The sequence below is a fragment of the Rattus norvegicus genome, chromosome 17, assembly GCF_021556685.1.
Source record: "Rattus norvegicus strain SHRSP/BbbUtx chromosome 17, alternate assembly SHRSP_T2T, whole genome shotgun sequence".
Taxonomy (NCBI): Eukaryota; Metazoa; Chordata; class Mammalia; order Rodentia; family Muridae; genus Rattus; species Rattus norvegicus.
The window spans coordinates 81835001-81862464 of NC_141550.1; the positions used below are offsets into that span (position 1 = coordinate 81835001).

A 27464-nucleotide genomic window follows, 5' to 3' on the forward strand; every position below is an offset into this window, starting at 1 on the left:
CCCCCATCAGCACAGCGGGCAGCATCTTCGGATTAGCCAGGATGCAGCCATTCATTCTTCGCTTGGCTGCTTCCCCAGATTAGAGGTTTGAGTCATTGCTCTTCAAATGGGGTGCATGCTAAACGGGATCCAGCAGAGGAGAGCTGGGAGTCGAGTCCTCAGTCCTGTTCATTCATAAACCGCCAACTCTGCCTCAGCTGCTTCTTACAAGACAATCACCTGAACCGGACCTGAAAAATTCCCCCAAGTCTCGGATGAGGCGAGCCAAGTGGGTGGTGCTGTTATCAACACTACCTGTCCAGACCCACTGCCCAGATGACTGGTCCCTGTTCTAGCCTGGAAGACGAGACATAGAAAGGCCATCTGCTGAAGATGTCCTCTGGGAGGTCAACGCAACAGTGTCTCCTGGGGTGGAGCAGGGCTTGTCAGTAAGGACAACAGGTGGGGAGGGAGACAGGAGCGTGACAAGGTCACTCAGGAAAGAGAGCAACACGGAGAAGCATGAAGCAATGGACGGGGGGACTGGTTCGAGGGGAACAGGAGGTAGTGGATGGGCCATGGCTGGGAAGGGCCTTCACATTTGCCTGGGCAGACCGTGGGATAAACACTGACGCTATTGAACCTGTAAACAAAGGCCAGCTATGGCCCCGTGCCACGCGCTTGTCCTGCCTAGCTAGTCCTCATGAGGGACCGCCGTCGTAGGGCTAACCTCACATACTTTTCCTCCATTCTAAAACGCGCACGCCTGAGTTTGGGGAGAACTTCCTGTACATCTGCACGTTCTACATCTCGTTTCTAGGAAACGTTTTTACCGAACCGTTATTTTTCCAAGACTCGTGTCCACATGTTGTTTTCGGTCTGATCTCCTCCAATGGGTTACTCGCTCTGAGAGTGGCAGCCATGTGTTTTATACCTTTTTGCCTCCTACTAAAGCGAATGGGCTCCGTTCTTTACCACCCTTCTCCACCCTTATCCCTCCCACCCCCCAGCATTAGTTAGGAGAGAGAGAAGGCTAGAGGGGGGAGGGGGTGCTGATCTGATCTCCAGGACTACTTCCTGCTGATTAGGCTATCGTTCCTCCGGGAAATGTTGATTTTTGTTGTCAGGATATCTCCAGCCAGCAAGAATCAAGCCCTGGCAGGAACAGGAGCAGAAGCCACTGCACCGCTTGGGGCTCTAGCATTTTTATACCCTCTCCAGAGTCCCCAAGATTCCAAACAGCAGACACTTGCCGGAACTATCTGCAGCTGGCGAAATCACGCCCCTGCCGGAGCGGGAGGCAAATCACAGTCAGCCGCTGCGGACAGCCTGACTCAGCCACAGACAGCCTGACTCAGCCCTGCACCGCACACCTGGGGTTAAAACAAAAACTTTCCTATAATGTTTCTGTGTTTAAAGGAACCGAAATTCTCATTACAACCAAGTGCCTAGAACTCTCTCCAGATAGGACTCACTTTCACACTGAGTGAACGCTAGAGGCGCAATTCAACAAACAGCATCAGTATCCTTCCGAGGAAAGGCAGGGCGTGGACGCCAGGAAAGGTACGCGAGGAGCAGCCGCGGGACTAAACTGGGATGCTCCCCTTTCAAACGACAGTGAGAGAAGCCAGCTGGGCGGAGTCATTAACTTTGGCAGACCTTCTATAAAATACACAACAGGGGCTGACAAAAGTGTGGCGCTGTTTCGGGATTCGAACATGCTGTTTCCTAGGGTTGGGGATTTAGCTCAGTGGTAGAGCGCTTGCCTAGGAAGCGCAAGGCCCTGGGTTCGGTCCTCAGCTCCGAAAGAAAAAAAAAAAAAGAACATGCTGTTTCCTGGCAAAGGCATCTTCTGAGATCTGTTTGGTGGGAGGGAAGGCTACAGGAAAGCATAAGGGTGAATGAACTGTGTGCTGGAAGCGTATGCCTCTCATTCCCGAGACCCTGACGTTAAGGCCAGATGATGGGCTTTCCTACCTGGGGAGGGGGAGGAGGGCTCCCCACCTATGCATTCGTGCACGGAAGTGGTAATTGTGCTTAAGATGGGCTGGCAGAGCAGACAAAGCCCCTTAAGGTGCCCTGTGTTGAATAAGATTATGAGAAAGCAGGGTGCTGGCCAAGGGGACTTTCATGTGCACACATGAGGATACCGGTTCTGTTCAGACAGCACAGAGAAGGTTTTCCTGCTTTGTGAGTGGAAGAAATATTCAACTGTAAAAGACCTTTATGTTTCTTCTACATCTTCCGAGTGGGTGAGGCCACCTTTTGGATGGCTGTTGGTACTGCTGAATATGGCCGACAGGAAAGGGCCGTCCTAGTTAAGATTCTCATCTTTGTGAACCAATCACAGGACAGGCCCCAGTGAACCAACGCTGCCTGGCTTCTTTGGGCTCACTTCATCTGCTCTGCACTTTTATCTTTCTCTAGACTGCTCCTTCTCAACCCCTTCCCATGGCTCCCCTCCAGGTCTTCCCTGTCAGAATCCTGTGTCCTCTTCATAGGCAGGCAATGGAGACCACTGCTGGGACACACGGAGATAAAGGCTGTCACTCGCTGATGGCAGTTAGGCAGGACCTAACACTGAGGGAGGCGGCTTTGATGTGGAACAGCCATCCCGGTGCAGCTGCATCAGCCCAGTTGCTGGGTGGGTATCTCAGGACTGGGCAGGGTGACTTAGGCCTCTTTGCTCTGACAGGAGCTGGGGTTGGGGCTATGTGTATGAGTGAAGGCCATGTGGCCCCTCCTGCCAACATCAAGGAAAGAGATGTTGTGAGACTGGAATTTCTGATCTGGGCTCCCTTTAATGGAATCTTGAGCAAAAATGAAGACGTTCAACAGACAAAGGCAAGCGGCTCATAGAAAGGGAAGCAAAGCCCCTTCCCAAAGGGATAGTCTTCTGTACCTGCCAATCACAGCAAATCACAGCAGCTGATTGTGATTTGCCTCATGCTCCAGTAGGAGCACGATTTTGCCAGTGGCAGATGGTTTCTCTGATTGTGTGACATTTGAATGCTGGGGACTTTTCAGAGGGTATGTAAATGCTAGGGCCCTGAGAGGTGAGGTGGGCTGTTGGTTGCCCTTTATAGTGCACGAAGAAGAGACAACAAAAAGAAGTTTGATATCCCGACTTCGAAGATCAAACTTCCCCCAAGGAACTTGACACCCCTAATCGTCAGGAAGTAGCCTAATAATAATGTTGTCCCCTTTCAGACTGCTAACTTTATTCAGGGATATTCATATTCATTCTCTCTCTCTCTCTCTCTCTCTCTCTCTCTCTCCCTCTCTCTCTCTCTCTCTCCCCCTCCTTCCCTCCCTCCCTCCCCCCTCCTCTCCCCTCTATCCTTCTTTCTCTCCTATCTAGTGAAAGGGGTGAAACCTGGGGGAGAAAGGGTAGGAAAAAAACCCTCAAATAGCAAAAGGATGGCTCCATGCCAACACTTGAGAAGGAAGTTTGACACAAATACCAAATCGGCATGTGCTTTTGATTCAGGAACAAGTGTTTTTCTTGAGGCCCAGGTCATGATCGATGGCAAGTCTAGGTGCGATACCCCTAGGAACACAGACTTGAGGATTCTGGAGGTGGGTTTCTCTTATGATCAATAGTCTTCCTGCTGCCCACATGTTTACTAGCCTTCCTTACACACCATGCTACTGCCATCAAGTTCTGCTCTTTTACTGCTGATGAAGCCCAAGTTGCCACACTCAGCATGGTCACCATCTTCTTATCAACGTGGTCTAGAATAATGTATTTAGGCCATGTGAGGGGCATGGGGACAATCCAGTTATCAAACAGTGGCACTCTGAGTCCAAATTAAGTACACACACACACACACACACACACACACACACTGATTCATCTTTAAGAGTTAAACTACATACCATGAAAGAGCAAGAAATACTTTTGAGACTGCAAGGTGTTGAGAGGGTGCCCTCACCTTTTGGAAGTGACTTTGTTACGGCCTTAGCTGGCATGGCTCACTACGTGGAAAGCATTATGGGTTCTTTAAACAGGAGCTGCATTTAACTGTAACGATTACTACACACAGTAACCATCAGATAAGACACCTCATCTTTATCTTTAAGATGGGATGGGGTATCCTAGCAACCACTGATGCGCTAGTTGGTTACCATGCAACAACCAAATCAACTTTTATTTATGTAAAATAAAAGTGTGGGTGTGTATGTGTGTGTGTGTATATATACATATATATATATATATACTTATATGTAAACAATAAACCAGTGCCTCCTCAAAGGCTAACGGACTCTAAACTATGAAAAAAGTCTCACTCCAAATGCAACATCTTCTTTGAATGAAGCCTAAAAGAGCCCAGATTTATGCTGCTGCTCTTGCTCTGCACATCCATTCTGTCTGGATACTCCTCTTTGACAGGAATGCTACTTCAGCTTAACTGTGTAATAAGCGCAAAGATCTGAGATTATGAACAGCACCGAGTTGAACAAATTTATAGGCAGAACCCAACAACACCAGACCAGATCACACATCGAAGTTGACTCCTTGCACATTAGGCAAAACGCAAGAATATGAGACTCTACTCTTCTGTTGAGACTTTTACCAAATCAGACTTCAAAGGACTGAGCGCACGAAGACCAAGCACTACACAGGGTCAGCTGATCTCACGAGTGTGAATTCCAGCCTGGTCACTGTCCATGGTGTGGACTGAAGACATGTTCCCGCTGCGCAGAAGAGGAGGGACATGTCTTTCACATCTTTAAGCCGTTGAAGATTATGAAGGCATCTGCTTTCCATTCCCACAGTACATGTGGCCTGGGCATTTTCATATGTGCTACTCTGTACCTTACTTCTTACTACTAATGTAGTCTAATCGATATATTCTTCCTGCACAAACTTAGAATAACTTCTACTAGATCTACTACGGGAAGCCAGGAAAGGATTCTGCAAGCATCCAGAAAACCATCTCAGAACCATTCTGCTAATTAAAAGTGGTTATTGTTCATATTGCAGAGTACGATGGCCATCTCTACTCCCACGCCTACATTCTGACCATGCAGTATTCTGAAACACTCAGGATGAGCAATGGGGTCACCGATGTTGACACAGGATGAACTGTGACAACACAGTCGCACTGCTGTCCTGCCTCATGGGTGAGCTTAGCACGGCTGGGGTACAGTGGTCTTCAGAAACCACAAAGCAAGCTACTCTTTTTTATTGGGTATTTTATTTATTTAACTTTCAAATGTTATCCCCTTTCCTGGTTTCCCCTCCGGAAACCCCCTATATCCCATCCTCCCTCCCCCTGCTTCTATGAGGGTGCTCCCCTACCCACATACCGAATTCTTCCTCCCCACCCTGGCATTCCCCTACACTGGGGCATCAAGCCTTCCCAGGACCAAGGGCCTCTCCTCCCATTGATACCCGACAAGGCCATCCTCTGCTACATATGTGGCTGGAGCCATGGGCCTGTCCATGTGTACTCTGGGGATGATGGTTTAGTCTCTGGGAGCTCTTGGCGAGGGGTCTGGTTAGTTGATATTGTTGTTCTTCCTATGGGGTTGCAAAGTCCTTCAGCTCCTTCAGTCCTTTTTCTAACTCCTCCATTGGGGACCCCGTGCTGTCCAGAATTCCAATGCTGTCCTATCACATGGGTGAGCATAGCATGGTTGGGTTACAATGGTCTTCAGAAAACATAAAGCAAACTACTCTTAACCTCTCAGTGTCCTTATTATCATCACCCACCACCACCACCATCAGTCCCATCCAGACCCCTCAATATGCCCGCTGTCTCCAGGAGCTGGATAACAAGCCCTTAAAGATTCAGTCTATATGACTTTAGGTATTTCCTTTACTGTAACATTCTACCAACCATACATACAGAAGTCTAAAGGTTGAAGTCTAGTTTATTGAATGCTTTAATAAAAGTGGCACAGGTATCAAGGACCTCCACATCAAACCAGGTGCACTCAAACTAATACAAGAAAAAGTGGGGAAGAGTCTCGAACACATGGGCACTGGGGAAAATTTCCTGAACAGAACACCAGTGGTTTATGCTCTAAGATCAAGAATCTACAAATGGGACCTCATAAAACTGCAAAGCTTCTCTGTAAGGCAAATGATACTGTCAATAGGATAAAATGGCAACCAACAGATTGGGAAAAGATCTTCACCAATCCTACAACTGATAGAGGGCTAATATCCAATATATACAAAGAACTCAAGAAGTTAGACTCCAGAGAATCGAATAACCCTATTTAAAAATGGGCTACAAAGCTAAACAAAGAATTCTCAGCTGAGGAATATCGAATGGCTGAGAAGCACCTAAAGAAATGTTCAACATCTTCAGTCATTAGGAAAAGGCAAATCAAAACAACCCTATGATTCCACCTCACACCAGTCAGAATGGTCACTCAGGTGACAACAGATGCTGGTGAGGATGTGGAGAAAGAGGAACACTCCTCCACTGTTGGTAGGATTGCAGACTGGTACAACCATTCTGGAAATCAGTCTGGAGCTTCCTCAGAAAATTGGACATAGTACTACCTGAGGACCCAGCTACACCACTCCTGGGCATATACCCAAAAGATGCCCCACCATATAACAAAGACACATGCTCCACTATGTTCATAGCAGCCTTATTTATAATAGCCAGAAGCTGGAAAGATCCCAGATGCCCTTCATCAGAAGAATGGATACAGAAAATGTGGAACATCTACACAATGGAATACTACTCAGCTATTAAAAAAATGACTTCATGAAATTCTTAGGCAAATGGATGGAACTAGAAAATACCATCCTGAGTGGGGTAACCCAGTCACAAAAGAACACACATGGCATACCCTCACTGATAAGTAGATATTAGCCCAAAAGCTCAGATTACCCAAGATACAATCCACAGATCACATGAAGCTCAAGAAGAAGGACGACCAAAGTGCTTCAGTCCTTCTTAAAAGGGGGAACAAAAAGGAGGAGATATGGAGACAAAGTGTGAAACAGAGACTGAAAGAAAGGCCATTCAGAGCCTGCCCCACTTGGGGATCCAGGCCATATACATACAGCCATCAAACCCAGACAATATTCCTGATGCCAAGAAGTACATGCGACAGGAGCCTGATATAGCTGTCTCCTGAGAGGCTCTGCCAGAGCGTGACAAATACAGAGGCGAACGCTAGCATCAAACCATTGAACTGAGAATCGGGTCCCCATTGGAGGAGTTAGAGAAAGGACTGAAAGAGATCAAGGTCCTTGCAACCCCATAAGAACAACAATATCAACAACCAGAGCTCAAAGGGAGTAAACCACACTCCGAAGAGTACACATGGACAGACCCATGGCATCAGCTGCACATGCAGCAGCGAATGGCCTTGTTGGGTACCAATGTGAGGAGAAGCCCTTGGTCCAGCCAAGGCTGGTCCCCCCCAGTGTAGGGGAATGTCAGGGCAGGAAGGTGGGAAGGGGTGGGTGGCTGGGTGGGGGAACACCCTCATGGAAGAATGGGGATGGGGATGCGATAGCGGGCTCATGGATGGGAAACCAGGAAAGGGGATAACATTTGCAATGTAAATAAAAATATACCAAAAAAAAAGTGGCACAGGGCCATCCAGGTGGGCACAGTGCAGTACTCCTGTAACCATAGCATTATCATGTGAAGCAGGAGGAGAGTTCTCAGGCCCTTCAAAGGTCAAGCTCAGCCTGGACCAACTGGTGAGACCTCAGCTAAGAAGAAAAAAAGAAACGACTGCAAATGCATGCAGGAGCCCTCGAGCTACACTTACCACACAGCAGAAAACCTCACCATCTCTGTTGTTACAGTATCAGGAAAGGAAAGACTGGCTTTGAGTAGGTCAGTGACCTTCTCTGAAATTACTTTCCCTACGGTATCGCTTAAGAGCAAACATCCCTTGTCAGTTACATAGCAAAATACTTCTTGGGGAGGGGGGGGAGGACTATTTATCTTACAGTTTTTGTTGAAGGAAATCAAACAGAGGAGCATAAGTTATACGGGGATGTTTGGACTCCTTACAGCTTCCGACAAGTAGATTTCAGGGCTGGTCTCAGCAGGAAAAAAATGAAGGGACGTTCATGGTTGCTGAGGACTTTGTGTCTGAAGCAGGAGGTGAGAGACAGGCTGAGTACTAGAAACCAAGACAGACATAAGCTTGTAGTCACCTAATACATTCTCTTGATATAGAGAATGAGGCCTCCAAAATCCTTGAACGTTCCCATTATGGCTCCTTTCCCAAAACTTATTCTTAACTCATTAAGCCTTTAAAGAGGCTGCTATGTGGACAGGGTAGCTTCTGAGGAAGAGATTCATTTTTTAAAAACAGATTGTGTGTGTGCGTGCGTGCGTGCGTGCGTGCGTGCGTGTGTGTGTGTATGTGTGTACGTACGTGTGTACACTGTGGTTCAATAGGTCTTGGGGAAAGCCCAGGGGTCTGTTCCAATAAATTCCTGTGTGAAATCAGACCGCTCGCCTGTGGCCTGCATTTCCAGTTGCAAAGTCTTTAGACCTTTTGTAGGGCCTGAGGACTTTCTGAAAAACCCTGATGTGATTGCCTACAGTGTACTGGAAGCATCTTTGTAATTATTTTTCTGATCTGTTCAGGAAGTAATTCAGCCCCTGGCAGAGCATACTAGGGCTTGCGGGAGTCAAATGAGTGTAGACGACATGTTGACGATGAATGAAAGGGTACTCTGTAACCTGGCTCCTGTGTGAGGCCAAACTGGTTCAAAAATCAAGACCCTGAGGTGCACCATTATATTTGAGCCTGTCCAGAGATGGCTCCAATGTGTTCTTAGGATATCAGCTCAGATGTCTCCTCTCCACAGGCTCTGACTGGCTTGCTCACACCTCTGACAACACTGCTTAACTGTCTGGTGGTCCTGACTTCATGTGGTGCATGGCCACACTACCTCTTCTGAGAGAAAAATCCACATCGGAGGATCATGTCCCGACTCCCTTCACCTCACTACTTTATGCAGCAGAGAGAGGACTAGAGTGAAGAAGTTGTTCAATGAATACATGCAATGGGGCTGGAGAGATAGCAAGAGTGCTGGCTGCTCTTCCAGAGGACCTAGGTTTAATCTCCAGCACCCACACATTAGCTCACTACCACTAGGCCCCAGGGGTCTGACATCTTCTTCTGGCCTCCATGGGCACTGTGGTAGACAGACATTTGTAGGTAAAACACACACAGAGAAAAAGCATCCTAGACAAATGAATCGTTCAATTAAAAATGTTAATCATCTTTATCTATTTTGAGCGATTTATTTTTACTTCTGTATGTGTCTGTGTGAATATATAACATATGTATGAAGGTCTCTGTGGAGGACAGGAGGGGGAGCCATATTTCCTGGAAATGGTTTTATAATGGGTTGAGTCACCTGAGTTGGTACTGGGAACCAAACCCCAGGTCCTCTGGAAGTGCAGCCAATGCTCTTAACCTCTGAGCCAGTTCTGCAGTCTTTACATTCATTCCGCCAGTGCATACACACCGCACTCGTGTGGAGGTTGAGGGACACCTTGCTGGAGCGAGTTCTCTCTTTCGCCATGAGGACCATGCTATGAGGTTTGATGGCAAGTGCCTTCCCCCACAGGGCATCTCATTAGCCCTTGTTCAATTTTAACAAGAGCAAAACAGGCTTAGAACCCCATGGCAAGAGGCTGGAGGGGTGGCTCAGTGGTTAGGAGCACCGACTGCTCTTCCAGAGGTCCTGAGTTCAAATCCCAGCAACCACAGGGTGGTTCACAACCATCTGTCATGGGGTCTGACGCCCTCTTCTGGTGTGCATGTGTCCATGCAGATAGAGAGCAGAGCATTTATACATAAAATAAACAAATCTTTAAAATTGTATTTAAAAAAAAAGAGAATTCCAATGGCAAGTTGGTTCTTGACTTTTAAATACTGGCAGAAAATCTAACAACAACAAACAGAGATCCCCCGAGTGACTGATGGGATAAACAAGCAGTGGTGGACGTGGCTGTCGCTTTGTGTCCCTGGTCCATACTCAGCGAAGTCCTCCCATGCATAGAGATCCACATCCTCGGGAAGGAACAGGTTTGTCGTCTGCGTCCCCTCTCCTCCACACCCAGACATGGGCACCCTGCACACCAAGCACTCTCTAGGCTAAGTTCCAGCTGTTGGCAAAGATGGTGGCCCCACCTCAGGTATGGTCCGAAACTGATGAAAGACACTGGCTTATAGAAATACCTGCCTTATTGATGGACCCACCCAGCTAGGAATGATGACATTTTGGTTTGGTCCAATTGTTTTTTTTTTCCAGTTGCGGCCTTATTTTTCTTTTCCCTTCAACTATGGCCAAATGCATACTGCATGTTTGAAATGTCTGGGCTATGTGGATGATCACATCTGTGTGGTTGATGGAGGAGCCAGTGGGACTGTTCCTGCTGGAATCTCCAATGCAATGGTCTGAGTGTGTGTGTGTGTGTGTGAGTGTGAGTGTGTGTGTGAGTGTGTGTGTGAGTGTGTGTGAGTGTGTGAGAGTGTGAGTGTGTGTGAGTGTGTGAGTGTGTGTGAGTATGTGTGAGAGTGTGAGTGTGTGTATGAGTGTGTGAGAGTGTGAATGTGAGTGTGTATGGGAGTGTGTGTGAGTGTGTGTGAGAGTGTGTATGAGAGTGTGTGAGTATGTGAGAGTGAGTGTGAGAGTGTGAGTGTGTGTGAGTGTGTGAGAGTGTGAGTGTGTGAGTGTGTGAGTATGTGTGTGTGAGTGTGTGAGTGTGTGAGAGTGTGAGTGTGTATGGGTGTGTGAGTGTGTATGAGTGTGTGTGAGTGTGTGTGAGTGTGTGAGAGTGAGTGTGTGTATGAGTGTGTGAGAGTGTGAGTGTGAGTGTGTATGGGTGTGTGTGAGTGTGTGTGAGAGTGTGTGTGAGTGTGAGTGTGTGAGAGTGAGTGTGAGAGTGTGAGAGTGTGAGTGTGTGTGAGTGTGTGTATGAGTGTGTGTATGAGTGTGTGAGAGTGTGAGTGTGAGAGTGTGAGAGTGTGAGTGTGTGTATGAGTGTGTGTATGAGTGTGTGAGAGTGTGAGTGTGTATGGGTATGTGTGTGAGTGTGTGAGTGTGTGAGAGTGTGTGTGTGTGAGTGTGTGTGTGAGTGTGTGTGAGTGTGTGAGTGTGAGTGAGTGTGAGTGTGTGAGAGCGTGAGTGTGTGTGTGAGTATGTGAGTGTATGTGAGAGTGTGTATGTGAGTGTGTGTGAGAGTGTGTGAGAGTGTGAGAGTGTGTGTATGTGTGTGTGAGAGTGTGAGTGTGTGTGAGAGTGTGAGTGTGAGAGTATGAGAGTGTGAGTGTGTGTGTGAGAGTGTGTGTGTGAGTGTGTGAGTACGAGAGTGTGAGTGTGTGTGTGAGTGTGTGAGCACCTATGTGCATGCACACACAAATGATTTCAGAAGGGTGATCTAACAGGGTCTGGAGAATCACAGTATTAGGGACATAAGTGCTCATGGCAGAGCATTAAGTTCTCTCTGACTCGAAGTATTACGTAATGTTGGAAGATCAGCCGCACACATCTCATTTCCTTAGCAATCCTTAGCAGTCCTGCCCCTAACATCTACAGAAACTTCAGACCCAAAGAGTACACAAAACCACTTTAGAAAGAAACGAAGAAGCCTCTCATACAGTGCACTGAACTCTTTTTTAGAAAATCATGTGTGGTGGGCTGGAGAGATGGCTCGGGGAGACAGATCATTGGTTGTGAAATCATGAGGGTTTGATCTCAACCCCTCAACACCAATGTTAAAAAGCCACAAGTGGCTGCCTGTGCCTGTAGGCCCAGCCTTGCAGGGTCGAGACAGGTGGGTCACAGAGGAAGAGACTTGCCACCACACACATGTGTGGGGGTGCATGCACCTGCACGCTCAATGTGTGACACATTCACACCAAATTATAAAGCCGAAATAGGTAGACAGAAGCAGAAACAAGGGCATACGACCTCAAGTTAAAATTATAACCAAGAACACCTCTCTCTTTTTTTTTTTTAACTTTGCTTTGTGTGTGCGGTGTGTACACGTGGGTGTGTTCATGTGTGCCAGGATTTTTCACTAAACTCAGAGTTCGGTGATTAGTCAGACCAGCTGATAAGTAAGCCCAAGCCCCCGGGATCCTCCTGAGTGGTTCCTGGGGATCCAAGTTCAGGGCCTCATGCTTGTTCAGAAAACACTGCACCACTGAGCCACCCTGCTCACTCCTGAAAATACCGACCTAATTCAAGGTAAAACGTAGTTTACTGTAAAGCTTTTCTCTAACACACTTGACTTTATGTCCCCTCATCACACAGGGATTGCAATTCTTCCACCACACCCATTCCTATCCCGCCGTCATTACTCCCACTGTATGACACTCTGTTTGTAAGTGCAAAGCCACATAACAAGATTATCTGGTAATTTTAAGTTTCATACTGACTTTGGAGGATGTTGAATGGTTTCGTGTAATTTAAAAGGTCACCATTAAATACTCTTCCAACGTGAACAATCCCTGCATGCATCTCTCAGATCCCAAAGCATCCTGGGACTTCAGGCCTCTGCTCGGAAACAGTGAGCCTTTTTCCAGAGGCTCCAGACATCTTTACCCAGCTCAGGAAAGTGTCCTCGAGCTGATGAGATGGTGCAGAAGGTAGAGGGACTGCCATGTAAGCCCCTGCAGACCTGAGTTTGATCCTTGGAACCCACCTAAGGGGAAAAGAGAGAAAGGGGAGAACGGACTGCACAAGGTTGTCCTCTCTGCACACATACACTGTGCTCTACCCCTAAACACTAATATCGCTTGCCCCCAGAATACCTGTCCTCAGTTCTGTCACCTGTGGAGGGAAGATGGTGGCACAGGTTGCCACAAAGCCAGTGATGCTCAACTGAGTGAAAGGAGCCGTGATGGTGCGGGTGTGCGTGTATCATGCTGCACATCAGACATATGTGCGAGGGGCCCTCTGCCCTGGACTCAGGAGTTATTTGGAAGTTCAATTTCAGACGGTGAATGATAATAATAAATACTGAACACCGGTGGGGCAGGGGCACTGGCATCAGACTAGTGGCGGGCTTATCCTAGAGCGTCATCCTGAGGGAAGAGTGGAGCCCTACCCTAATAGAACTGCAGGTGGGAGCCTGCCCTTCCCTCTCTTATGTGTCACTGAAGATTTGCAAACTACATATGAGCTGATAACAATGAAGGTGATGGGGGAAAGGAGTGAGGTAGGGGGGAGGAGGGGGAGGATGAGAGGGAGGGGAAAAACAGGAAGGAGGAAGAGGAGGAGGAAGGGGAAAGAGGAGGAGGGAGAAGAGGAGGAAGAGGAAAGAGAAGGAGGGAGAAGAGGAGGAAGAGGAAAGAGAAGGAGGGAGAAGAGGAGGAAGGGGAAGGAGAGGAGGACCAAGAAGGGAGGAGGAAGTGGAGAAGGGGCAAAGGAGGGAGGAAAGAAGAGGGGAGGAACTGGGGGAGGGAAGAAGATGATAGGCAAGATGGCTGCCCTTGCAGAAGATCCAGGCTCAGTTACCAGCATCTGAACTCCAGTTGCAAGGCTCTAACACTCTCTTCTGGCCTTCACCAACATCTGCACGTAAATGGTGCGTGTATACATGCACATGCACGTGCAGACACACACACACACAGACACACACCCCACTCCCCCCCCCCCCCAGATGAATACCTGTTGAGCTGGGTATGTGGCTTAGCTGCTACAGTTCTTAGCATGACATAAACGCTGGTGATATATACCTGGGATATCAGCTACATAGCAATGTGAGGCTAGTCTGGGATATGTGAGCGTTTGTCTCCAGCAACCACCACCACCACAGCAGCAGCAGCCATAACAACTTACGGCACACTAGCGTCCTAATTAGTTTCATTTAGGCTTATGGCAGACTAAATATCAAAGTTTTGCTTAGAACCCAGACACACTGAAAGGCCTAAAGGTTTCCTGGTGGTGCTAAGAGCCACCAGAGGATATGAAGTTACCACACTTAACCAAACAACTCCGTCTAGTAATTAGTGGTTTACTGTTCAAGAACACAGGCTTTCCCCGAGAAGGACTGACTTGCAAACTCTCTGACCACAAACTAACTACTCATCTGTCGGGCTTGCCAAAATGGTTTTGGTGAAATCCAAGCATGGTAAATTCTAGTTCTACACAGAGTGATACTTTAAGAAAACCAACACCCTAAGAATAGAGTTTTAAAACAAAAGTGCCCCAAACCACAGCTACCTGAGAACCAATTTTCTGAAAACGATCATTCTGAGGATGACGCCAACACAAACGCCTTAACAATGCTCAGAGATGGATCGATGTTACAAGGCTGTTTTCTGAGTTGCTAGGCAACGCTGGAAAACAACTGTCCCCTTCTTAGATCATCAGCCCACAGGCATATTACATAAAATCTAATTCTCCTCCTTCAGGGCAGAGCTTTGCAATGGGATGCTAACAGACCCAGGGCAACAGAAAACACACCCCTCTTAGTCAGCATTTACCCTACTGCCTCCTCAGCTCCATCAACTCTTTGCAGACAAATTATCCCCTGTCCTCCTCAAAATTCATTAACACCCAGTTCACTCTCAGGCTCGCTTTCCGATCTGGAAAAGCAAGGGGCCTTTTGCTAGCACATGTGCAGTCCCTGGCTTAGTCTCCCACCACTTCACAGGCCAAGTGTAGATATGAAACCCCAGCATTTGGAGGCAGAGTCAGGAAGGTCAGAAGTTCAAGACCATCTTTCATACACGGTGAGTCTGTGTCTTGTTTCTCAGCTAATGTTCCTTAGGAAATGGCCTATTTGTCTGTTAGTCAGGTACTGACATCACTCTTAGGTAAACCAGCCTCTTTCTTTAATATCCTTAATTATCACATCTGTTCTCGGGGAAGGGGTTAGTACATATAGTTCTAAAGTTAGTCCCATATGAAAATATGTACTCGAGTTGCTAGACAAATAAACAACTCCATTTCTAACTTTTATCCAGACAATGTAATACCGTGCGTCCTCAGAAGTCATTCAGACCAGAACGTACCACGTGGAAATCCTCCATCTAGACGCATGGTTTAATATTTGAATATTCATATGACTTAACACATCTGTACCTCTTATCACTTCTCCATGTCAGAGTTCTGGGTCGGCCTTGAAAACACATTTAAGCAAGTCCTTGGCAGTCTCTAATAAATTATTCTTGGGAGAACTACCATAAAACCTTTTGACCAAACTTGAGGTCAGAGAGGCATATAAAATTTACCTTGACTTTGTTTTCTAAAGAATAGTTTTAGGTTCACATCAAATTTTAGATAAAGGTCCACCCCACTCCCAACTCCTCTAACATTCCCTACAACTCGCCTGCCACACGGATGGACCTACATTGATAAATACGTGAAGTGCATCTGCACTCTAAACAAACTCCGCCTTTAAGGGCAGATTGGCCATGACTTACCTAAAAGCTTAGTGGGTACAGCACAGCAAAAGCAGTCATGTTCCTTCGGAAGCAGACACAGACATACTGCACAGGCCAATTAATGGCATTATTCACGAGCATCTGCTATACTTGGTTCATACAGAACCATACTTGGTTCAGTAGCCGCCATTTCTATAGCAACCCCCACACACTCTGCCTGCGATGTTTGGGAAGGCACTTAAAACTGGATCTCGCCATAGAGCTTCACTCTCAGGGTAGGCTTCTCTTTCTACCGTCCCGTCGGAGCAAGAGGAGACAAATACACCGGGTGACCCTTAGACAGTGGAAGCACAAATACCAAATCTAAAACGCTATTGATTTTTTCCGTTATTCGGGATCAGTCACTTTTAATTCAAACCACTGACCTGGTTTGCTTATTCATGAGTGACCATTCCCTAGGGCCACAAGTCATACAACCCCACTCTCCAGAAAGCCATCTGCTGCCCTAGTTACACACTGGAGAAAGAATAAATGTCCGTAAAAGGGAACGGACACAATTGGCGCTTACTGTCCTTCAAGCCGCAACCAGCACACATTCGCCATGGCCGACTTTCTTTGCCAGACGTGGGAAGGTCAAACTGACCCCTGCACACAACTAAGTATGGACGCTTTACCAGGTCCAGCCCCAAGGGCTGTAGGACACAGTATGATGTGAATGACTGAAGTCAGAATCCTGCCAGTTCCTTCAACGATAAGAGCTTCACCCACCAAGGGGAGTCTCATTTGCTGTGTAGAGCAAATGGTAATCAAACACAGCACACACAGCATATATGTGCAAATGTCTCAATGCGGGACACGCATGCTGTGCCTCTTCAAGTGAGTTCTTAGAGGGTCTACATGGTGACAGAGTCAATAAAATCCAATTCATGTATCCTGACAGTGTGTTCATGTATTAGGTCACTCTCTGATGAGCAGGGTTAAAAATGCGAAGATGCTAATTTCTTTTAAAAAACAATTTATTTACTTTTATGAGCACCATGTTAGAGTGTCGCCCACATGCATGTTTGCATGAGGGCGTCAGAGCCCCCTGGAACTGGAGTAGTTACAGAGGGTTGGGAGCTTAGCTAACAGGAAATAAGGAGGCTGGTGCTGAGTCAGCACCCCAGTTATCCCCTGCAGAGAGAGAGTAAAGCGAGAGATCCCTCAGCTAGGGTGTTTAGATCAGGAGTCACAAGACGGTTCTGTAAAAGACTGGATCGTAAATCCAGAACACGCGTCGGTGTTGCATGTCAATACTCACTGGGTATCGCAGGATGAAAACGGACGGCTTACCCACAAATGGGTGTGGCTGTGTTCCAGCAGTAAAACCCTGTGTAGGGGCATGTGTATGTTTACCCATTTTAAATGATTTTCTCATGTTCTAAAATCTCCCTTTGGTGTTTACTTGTTTCCATTTTAACCGAGTATAATTTACAGACACAAGCTGTACACACTTAAGATGCATGACTGAAGTGGAAACTTGTGGTTTCTTTGGAAAGTTATGTCAAATGATGGTTTGCTGGGGCACACAGGTGAAAGGATGTTTGGAAGTAGCAGACTCATGAAAGGGCACTTGATGAAGGAGTATAAATGTGACCCACAGACAGTGGGAGAACGACAGCGGGAGACGGGCACTGAGCATTGGTTTGGTTTGTTCCACCTCGTTACTCTCCCGTAACGGCATGCACGCCTTGGTTCGCTTTACATAGCGCTGTTGAGCTCTGCTTGTGGTAACGATGCAGCCAGCCATTCAGAGAAACTCATCCAAGAGCTGTTTGTGAGGTTCCTGTGGCTTCGGTTGGTTGAGCCTTGCAGTTTCTTCAGGGCTGAACTACGGCTGCTGGTTCGTGCCTGGTGTCTGCCTGCCTACGGGACTTGGTCTGCAGCTGCTGAATCGTATTTGGTATTTGCTACAGGACTGAACTCCTGACAGAGAAGATCAAGCTCACCTCCAAAGAACTCTTGCAAAACAGGTCCACTCGGCCATATCCTAATAACTTTCCCACTACCTCTGCTAGGTGGTGGGCTAGAGGAGAGGTTGAATCCTTATTGAAAGTGGGTTGCAAAAAACTTATGCCTCCACCTGACTTAATGTTTTGATGTGCGTATCAAAATAGACAGTACCCCATCACCTCAGATACCTTTGCTGGTATTTGGGTTGTGAGCCCAGCCTTTAAGGGCTGAGCCACCTCTCCAGCCTGATACCATATTCTTGATGGCAACACTTAACATGGACCCTCGGCAAATTTTAAGTACACGGCATTGCCAGCCATACTGACACTGCTGTAGAGCCGATTTCTAGAACGTTCTCACTGTAAGTGAGAGAACCTCATGCCCGTTGGCTTCATCTTGCATTCTGCCCCGTCCTGACTGAATCTTCAATCATGCTTAGCTGTCAGGCTCCAGCAGAGTGATTCTGATTGGAGTAAGAACTTCTTGATGGGTTCATATGCTGCAGTTCCTGGCTATTTAACAGTTTGGGATTAGCAATTGTTTTGATTCACCTTTAATGTAAATAACTTAAAGAATTATTGGATTGATCTCACGATTATTATAGTCACAAATAGTAACTACTGGCCAACTGTGAGATGGGCTTGAAAGATCCTGCTGCATTTTCCTCCCCCTGGTCTGAGGAGGGCAGTCTCTGGGACTTTTAGTTTAACTGGAACATTTTAATAAGGAAATATTACTGACTAACCTTGGCAGTGAAACAGCTTGTGAAATACACAGGCTTCACTTGAGTCCAGGAAGTCGAACAACACAGTTTCTTTGAAATGTCTGTCCAATTTTCAAGTTTTCCTTCTTAATTGGATATTTTATTTATTTACATTTCAAATGTTATCTCCTTTTCCAGTTTCCCCTTTGGAAACCCCCTACTCCATCCTCCCTCCCCCTGCTTTGATGAGAGCTCCCCCTACAACCTACTCCTGCCTCCCCACCCTGGCATTCCCCTACACTGGGGCATCAAGCCTTCCCAGGACCAAGGGCCTCTCCTCTTATTGATGCCTGACAAGGGAGTCCTCTGCTACATATGCAGCTGGAGCCATGGGTCCCTCCATGTGTACTCTTTGTTTGGTGGTTTAGTCCCTGGGAGCTCTGGGGTGGGGTCTGGTTGGTTGATATTGTTGTTTTTCCTATGGGGTTGCAAACCCCTTTAGTACCTCCCATCCTTTCTCTAACTTCCCTATTGGATTCCCCAGGCTCAGTCTAATGGTTGGCTGTGAGCATCTGCCTCTGTATTTCTCAGGCTCTGGAGATAGCTATATCAGGCTCCTGTCAGCAAGAACTTCTTGATATCCACAATAATGTCTGGGTTTGGTGTCTGTCTATGGGATGGACACTCCCCACTCCCCAGGTGTGGCAGTCTCTGGATGGCCTTTCCTTCAGTTTCTGCTCCACACTTTGTCTCCATATTTCTTCCCTTGAGTATTTTGTTCCCCCTTCTAAGGACTGAAGCATCCACATCTTCCTTCTTCTTGAGCTTCATGTGGTCTGTGAATTGTATCTTGGGTAATCCGAGCTTTTGGGCTAATATCCACTTACCAGTGAGTGCATACTATGTGAATTCTTTTGTGACTGGGTTACCTCACTCAGGATGATATTTTCCAGTTCCATCCATTTGCCTAAGAATTTCATGAAGTCATTGGTTTTGATAGCTGAGTAATACTCCATTGTGTAGATGTACCACATTTTCTGTATCCATTCCTCTGTTGAAGGGCATCTGGGTTCTTTCCAGCTTCTGGCTATTATAAATAAGGCTGCTATGAACATAGTGGAGCACGTGTCTTTTTTATATGTTGGGGCATCTTTTGTGTATATGCCCAGGAGAGGTACAGCTGGGTCCTCAGGTAGTGCAATGTTCAATTTTCTGAGGAACCTCCAGACTGATTTCCAGAATGGTTGTACCAGCTTGCACTCCCACCAACAATGGAGGAATGTTTCTAAAAGTACATTTTGATTTTATTGTTATTGAATGATAATTAGAAGGCTTAGATCTGTGCACAGGCAACCTGCAACCAATATGACGTTGGCTATCACATCTGTTGTGGTCCATGCCAGGTTAAAAGGGCATTTCATGGAAAGGCATCAAGCATAGAGTAAAGATATGTAAAAAGCGTCACCATCACCAGGGCCACCTTCCTCAGGTCTCAGAGGATTTATAACAGCATGCCTTTGTTTTTACTGATTTCTATATTGTACTAGTTCACTGTTGACGCTGTAACAAATTTCCACAAACAGAAAGGGCTTAAAATCTTCAGATTTATTCTTATATCTCTGAAATTAAAAACAAAAACCAGCCTCTCTGGGCTGAGGGTGGGGTGTGTGCAGGGTGATCTTGAAGGGAAACTCCCTGGCCTTGTCTTTTTCAGCTTCTATTGGGTGTTTGTACTCCCTGAATTATGGCTCTTTTCTGTTTTTAAAGTGCATTGCTTCAGCTCCTGCTCTCTGGTCATGCTACCAATTCCTCTGACTCTGACCCTGTCTCCTCCCTCTTCTGAGGCGTCTTGTGATTACAAAGGGTCATCAGGATACTCCAGGTTCACCTCTCCATCCAAAGATTCTTAACTACACCTTCAGTGACATATATGAAATACGACTGTCAGAGGGCTCTGCAATCAGGACATGGACATATTTTGGGGGGACATTATGTAGCCTGTGACATATATAAAATTATTTAAATAAAATTTCACTGTTAACTATATGCAGAATACACCAATGGGATTAATATACTTATATTGTCATGGTACCTATGATATACAACAAACTCCAGAGAAAGCTTTATCACATTAGAACACAGATTACTTTTTTACATCCCAGTCCTATTTTCCCACACTCAAACACATTCTCTTGAAAAATAAGGAGGCAGGAAGGAGGGAAATAATAATAGTAAAGACATAAAAGTTTCAGGAGAGGGTGGTGGTGGAATTCAATATAAATGTTGTCCTTTGCAATTTACGAATATCACACATGCACACGTGCACACACACAAATGTTACATGTAATATTACAACACCTTATTCTTCTGACTTTTTTTTCTTTTTTTCGGAGCTGGGGACCGAACCCAGGGCCTTGCGCTTCCTAGGTAAGCGCTCTACCACTGAGCTAAATCCCCAGCCCCATTCTTCTGACTTTTAAAAAAGACTTGATTCTCTCTCTCTCTCTCTCTCTCTCTCTCTCTCTCTCTCTCTCTCTCTCTCCCCTCTCTCTCTCTCTCTCTCTCTCTCTCTCTCTCTCTCTCTCTCTCTCTGTGTGTGTGTGTGTGTGTGTGTGTGAAGTGCTTGAGGAAGCTAGAAGAGATGTTGGTTCCCCTGGAGCTATAGTTAAAAGGCTGTCGTGAGCTGCCCTACTGGGCACTGTGAATTAAACTCCTATTCTCTGCAAGAGCCACCTCCTCAGCCCCTGTTCTGATTTTTAAAATTCTGCAAATATCGTTATTAGATCAATAAAGGTATTCATTGGGACCTAGTCTTAATCACACGAGTGCAGAGAGGACACTGTAGGAGCAAGCAGTGGCCAGGCAGGTGCCTGGTTACCTCTCCGCTTACTGCCTGGTGCCACAGAGACAAACACTTACCACAGAAGGGGTTCAGTGATACCCAGGGCACCAGGTTTTAATAAGCTTATATGGCTGTGATAAAATACAAGAGGTAAACACCTTAAAGGGAGAAAGCCATATTTTGGCTCACGGTTCATAAAATCTAAGCTACCGGTCAGTTGGCTCTATTGCTTCTTGAGCTTGGGGTGGCATGGCTCAGGGTGAACTGCACAAAGCAGAGAAAATCTGCTTACCTCAGGATAGCTGGGAGCCCAGGGAAAAGAAGAGGTTAGGGCTCTTCAAGGTCACATCCTAGTGACCCACTTCCACCCCCTAGGCCATGACTCCTAAAGGTGGGAGTGCCCCCTCCAATATCGCCTTCTATTGGAGGCCAAGATCTTAGCAGAAGGCACTGGAAGAACATTTGAGATCTGAACCAGAACGGCTTTGAAGGGTCAGGTTCAGTTTGCAAAGTGGTAAGGCCCCAGGGAAGGGTCAGTGTGTCTGGGGAAGAGTCGGTATGTCTACACAGCGACTGGGAAGGAGAGAGGGATAGGCTCCAAAGAGATCTGTGTGCCTTGCTATGAGTCCGAACTCCTTACAAGTTGCTCTGAGAAAGGAGCACATAGGAACATCTTCCGTTGTGAAGGTAACCAGAGCAGCACTACAGCAGGTTCCAGGGAAGGAGGGGGAGTGGGAGGGAGCCTGATGATGCAAGGAACTGGTAAGATGCAGGATTCCCAGCCTAGCGCAGCCATGGGAAATCCAGGAAAGGACCAGAAGGTGAGTCTGAGAAATGCTGCTCTTTTGCTGTTGTTGAGACAAGGTCCTGCTGTGCAGTTTGGGCTAGTTGCAAATCTCGAAGGCTGGGATTTCTGCACGAATGCCGGGATTTCTGCATGTACTAGGACGCCTGGCAAGGAAGGCTGATTTGGTGGATCACAAGCTATGAGATGAGATAACACTTTCCTGCCCAACTTGCTTTCGGTTATGGTGTTTTATCACAGGATAGAAACCCTAACTGAGAAATGCAGTATACGGTAAGGCAGTGCTGCAATCCACCCTGTGACGTCAACCTTAATACAGCTGTTAAAACTGCAGTGATCGTTACAAGTCACTGTAAACACTATCGATGATCTGGGGACTTACAAAACAAAAATGCCACGAAAGCCCAAAAGGTAATTGTTTTCAAGTTTTTTTGCTAAAACCATGTTCTGACGGATCCAAGGAGTTGAGTATTTAAAAAATATCATCTGATATAAAAAATATCATCTGATATAAATCTCTCGTTGATCTTCACACATAGTTTAACAATCTTACACTGGTAGTTAAAATCTGGTTCCAAGTTTGATTTTCACGGGACACCCAGAAGAGTAATCCTGGCCATGCACAAACATTCAAACATTTAACTACAAAGTATTAACCACCTTAGAATAGTCCCTGTTTCCCCTTAATTGTAAGGAATTGGTGACCGAATCATTTAGCTACAACATATTTACCACCTTAGAATATTCCTGCTTTCCCACTAATTGATTGATGGAACCTTTAAAGATTCCTTTTTAAATCAAAACAAAAATAAAACAAACTTCAGAAGGGATTGATAACCGAATCATGTTGTATTTGGGTCACCCCAAAATGATGCTGCCACGAAAAACTGCTGACTCTGCTGTAATGACTGCAAAGGCAGAAGAAAGAATTCTGACACCATTTCTGCTAACCCTAGTGACTATGCCCAGGATGGATAGCATCTTTTTGAAGTATTTGTGCCTCGAAACTTTCACCTTATTTTCTCTTACATCACCGGCTAACAGGAAAGCAAGCTGCCATGTTGTAAACCTCCCCAAGAACCAGAGCGTGAGGCCAAGATCTCTGGCCACTGCCTGGCAAGACTCCTCCGTGACTATGGGGGACACTGAGTGTGATTGCTAGCCCCAGCAGAGTATTGCTTAAACTGTACAGAGCACTCACTGACTGATAGGCCCACCGTGACTTTCTGGGGCCTTGTGCCTGAGCCACCCTCATTAGCTGTGCTTGGATCCCTGCACCTCAGAAACTGTGAGACAGGAGATGTCCATTGCTATCTTAAGCTGATAAATTTTAGGCTTTCTTCTTATGCACTAATTGTTAGCACAGACTTATGTGTACAGGCAAATGACGAAGAGTCAAAAATAGATTAACATCTATCTCTAGGTTGTAGGGTTATGGGGACGACTCCCTGCTTTAAACGATGTTGGCCAATGTTTTTCTTATATTCAGGAGACAAAAAAGACCACAGAACCAAGATAGATCCTAGACTCTTCAAAAAAACTGAAAGGATAAATATTAGGAGAAGCAATTTTAGCTTCCAAGACCTTTAAAAATTCCTTTTTAAATGAAAACAAAACAAACTTCGGAAGGGTTGCTCAGGGGCTCCTGCTTACCCAGCTTCTGGTCAAACCGCCATGCTGCCACATAGGCGTTGTGCCTCAGACTGCTCTGAGTGGCCAAGGGCACAGTGACATAGATGGGTCCATCCACCAGCACCGGCGTCCCATTACCGCTGAGCAAGTGCACGCTGACGGCTGTGACAGGGGTCAAGTCATACCTGGTGCTGTTTCCTGAGAAAGAAGACATATGCTCATCACCTGCACAGAGGCCCTGGTCTGCAGAAATCCTTGAAGGAAAACAGTTACTACTGCCTCGTACTGAGCAGAGTCTCCAGTGTTCCGGAGGGCTTTGCTCATATCAGTAATCGTCACCCCCACATCGTCACGAGGCAGTTCAAACCCAGGGTTTACAAAGAAACAGGTTTGGCTGTGGCAGTAGCTGCCCAGAAGGCATATGCTAGTTAGGGGAGCTGCAGCAGAGTGTGCCTGTGTTACCCACTCCTTTCTGCTTTCCTTTCTCTCTTCCCCTTTCTCTCTTGACTTTTTTCTTCCCTCCCTCCCTCCCTCCCTCCCTCCCTCCCTCCCTCCCTCCCTTCCTTCCTTCCATTTAAAGGCAGCATCTCACCCCGTGGCCTGGAACTCATGACTACCATGCTTCAGTCTCTGCAGAAGCCACAGAAAAATTGGCTCACAAGGTAAGCTCTGTGCATATCGTAGGACACACCACCTATAGCATCTATTATACACACGCCAAGTCAGCGCCGTAAAAACATATTTTAGAGACTGTTTAAAACAGCAAATTTCATCAAGGATTGCTTCAAAATATTAACTAATTCTATCCTAAGTATAGCACTGAAACTTAGACGTGAGATAGGTGAGTGCTGTTTTAGTGCCATTGCTATTTTGGTCTGTCTAGAAGGACTTTGCTATGCCATCACCACTCTCCATTAGAGACCATTTATCTGAGTCAGTACTTTAATGACTGTATGTGGATAAATGAAAGAATGTATAGAGACGGGATATTTATACCCTTAAGCAGTCTGTTTCAGAAATTTCTTTAGCGAAATATGGTATCACACAAAATAAATTGTCATAACTTCACATCTTTGCCTTAATAGGATGAACTTCTTAGTGATAAAAATGACAAGGTACTTTACAAGGCAGGAAAACATAATATATATATATATATATTATACTATATATACTTATATAGTACTGTTTGATTTATTTATTGCTGTGATTTCTGTCTATACTAACCTTATTCTTAGGCAAAAAGTCAGACTGTAAGTATATTTACGTAAAGTATAAGTACGTACGTCCTAGATACTAACGTAACTATCTGAGCTCATGCCAACCTCCACTTGGGCTAAAAGTAAACACTCAGAGCAAATCTAGTGAACGTGACAGTTTTGACAATGACTTAACAGCTGAGTCCCCCGTGGGGTAATTCCTAAACAACAATGACCGCTGTATCTCTGTCACTTTCTTCATGATAGCCAAGGCCTGTTAAAAGAGTTCCTCAAAAGGTGAAAGTTGGAATCACAGATTCAAGGTCAGGAATCCTTTAGTTTAGAAACCATTTTACTTTGGCCAGAATTTACCACGCTGGGCTGGGAAATGCACTGTGGGCTGAGACATTCACAGTCAAATGGTGCCAGGAGGGCAAAGTCAGGCTTCCCATGTGCTGCCCCTGGTCACGCTGGAACCTGTCAACCAGACAGGATTTAAACGCCAGAGTCATCAGGTGACCTACTGGATGCTGTATAGACACTGCAGGCATAAGGTTTTCAAGCAGGACACACTGCTATGTTTTGTTAAGGCCCATGCAGGAGGTTGGTAGAAGCCTCCTGTAAACAGGCAGGCAGAAAGTTCTAGAAAGGCACCTCCACTCTTCTTTCTCAGTGTTCACACATTCTCTTTCCTCGTCATCTTGCATTTCCCCCATCTAGGCCGGTGGGTTTCTAGAACCAAATGCCCCTGCTAAGTTACGTCCCTCCCACCTCATCTTCACGACTCAGAGGGAGGGCAGGTAAGGTACCTGCTTATGTGTATGGCCATAAACCTGCACAAGTTCAGAAGTATGCTCTACAAAGATAAGCGGATTAACCACAAGCAGTGTGCTTCAGCTTCCTGTCCTTACACACGACTTTTAAAGAGCTCCAGCCGAGATGGACATGGCACACTTGTACCCAGTACCTGGTCAGGTGAGCCAGGGCTGCTGATATAAGGCCAGCTGGCTTACATAGTGGGAGCGTGAAGAGAGAAAAAGGAAAAGGGAAGTAGACAGAGGAAGGAAGGAGGAAAGGGAGAAGGAGGAGAAGGGAAGAGGGAGGACATAAGAGGGAGGAGCCCTAGCTCCTACGACATGTAGGTCTTACCTGTGCTTTCTGGAGGCTTGCTATTCTCTTGTGCCCCATGAAATGCCCATTCCTACTCTCCCACATCCCCACCTACTGTCCTGCTTTCTTCACCTTGGGTGGATTCAGACATAGATTATTTCTCTTCCACACTTTGCTACGTGATTCCCGTCGTGTGCAAGGTGCTGAGTTCTGTCTGTAGCTACTCCCTCCTGCTCTACCTCGGTGTTACCTGGCCCTCGGTGTGCAAGCAAAGTCAGGTGTCAGGCCACCCGGTGGAGGAGGGACAAGCACTCGGTGGAGGAGGGATGGTGTCCACTCGGGATTCTGATCAACTGTTTATAGCAACAGGAGTTCTACTCAGCCCCCCTTGGAGTCTCTTTGTCCTCATGTTTTAGTACCGAGCTGAAACATGCTCTCTCAAGTTTAAAAGTTAGATGCCAGGGGCTGGAGAGATGGCTCAGTGGTTAAGAGCACTGACTGCTCTTCCAGAGGCCATGAGCTCAAATCCCAGCAACCACATGGTGGCTCACAACCATCTGTAATGGAATCTGATGCCCTCTTCTGGTGTCTGAATATATATATAATGTGCTCACACATATAAAATAAATAAATCTTAAAAAAAGTTAGATGCCACCATAACTCTATGCAAATACTTTAAAAAGCATTCTGGATGAAAATGGTCATCATAGGCCAACTTTTCTGGGGGTCGCACAAATTCTGTACCTTAGACATTCTGCCCTTTCTGTCCCCTGGAGTGGCTGGTGGGGGTTATTTCATTGAGACTCATGGGAATGGTGTGGAGTTTTGTGCCTTCTGGGGACCAGGAGAAGGTGGGGATGCTAGGCAGCAGAGAATTGTTGGCCTGTGTGTGAGACAGAAAGTGAATACAGGGCAAAAGAAGGCCTGTCACAAACTCTGAGGCCAGCAGCCACCCGCTGTGCCCCAGGTTGCTGTGCTCCATGGAGCCCAGGCTCCAATGCCTCTGAATACATACGGATGCACCACTGGCTGGCTCCCTTTCCTAATAGGTCTTGGGGAGTTTGATCCTCTCAGGCAACTAATCAATTACGTCACTGGAAGAGCAGTTCAATGTCACCTTCCAACCTCTCTCTTCCCTCTGAAACAGGCTGATTTTAAAATAAAACACGCGTCCAAAAAAAATCAATAGTCGTGTGCTTTCAGGCTCCGCATTTCCTGGTCCTCTCGGGTTTCATAATTTATGCAAGCGTTACTGGAAGAGGGGCAGAGGGCTTGAGTGAGCTCGGGAGAGCAAGGCCAAGGCCGGTCCTCTTTGCTGTGCTCCTGACTGTGCTTCCTTTCATCAGGAAAGGTGGATGGAGCCTACGAGGACCTCAGACTAGAACTCTCCCGGCTCCTCGATTGACATTTCCCCCAAGAAACGTTGCTGTAGATGATCACCACACATCTTACGATGGCGAGTGAATGGTATAGAATCACATGGTCGGCCCTCAATTTAAAGGCAAAACGTCACCAGGTACCTTCACCTCCAACTAGAAATTTACTCGCAAGTTACAGAAATGGATGGGACGTTGGAGGTGCACAAGCTTTTCAGATTCACTGGTTTATCTGAAGTCTTGGAAAGTTATGAAAATTCTAATCAGAGCGTCCCCAGGAAGTATAATAATATACCCACTTTATCTATCGTGGCTGCTTTTCAACTTTATGCGGTGGCCAAAGCCTGAAAGGTAATAAGAGGAGCAGGAGAGAGAGAGAGAGAGAGAGAGAGAGAGAGAGAGAGAGAGAGGAGAGAGAAGAGACACAGAGAGAGACAGAGAGAGAGACAGAGAGAGAGAGACAGAGAGAGGAGAGAGA

The 27464-nt window shown here is 46.4% G+C and overlaps 1 protein-coding gene across 5 annotated transcripts in view; it reads right to left on the minus strand.

Moving 5' to 3' along the window:
- Fam171a1 (family with sequence similarity 171, member A1) overlaps positions 1 to 27464 on the minus strand; it is a 125312-nt gene that overhangs the window by 8420 nt on the left and 89428 nt on the right. For all 5 annotated transcript variants that reach the window (XM_087591495.1, XM_087591496.1, XM_087591497.1 and 2 more), the window contains 1 exon segment: positions 23326 to 23502. In XM_087591495.1, the coding sequence (XP_087447621.1) occupies positions 23326 to 23502 (177 nt within the window).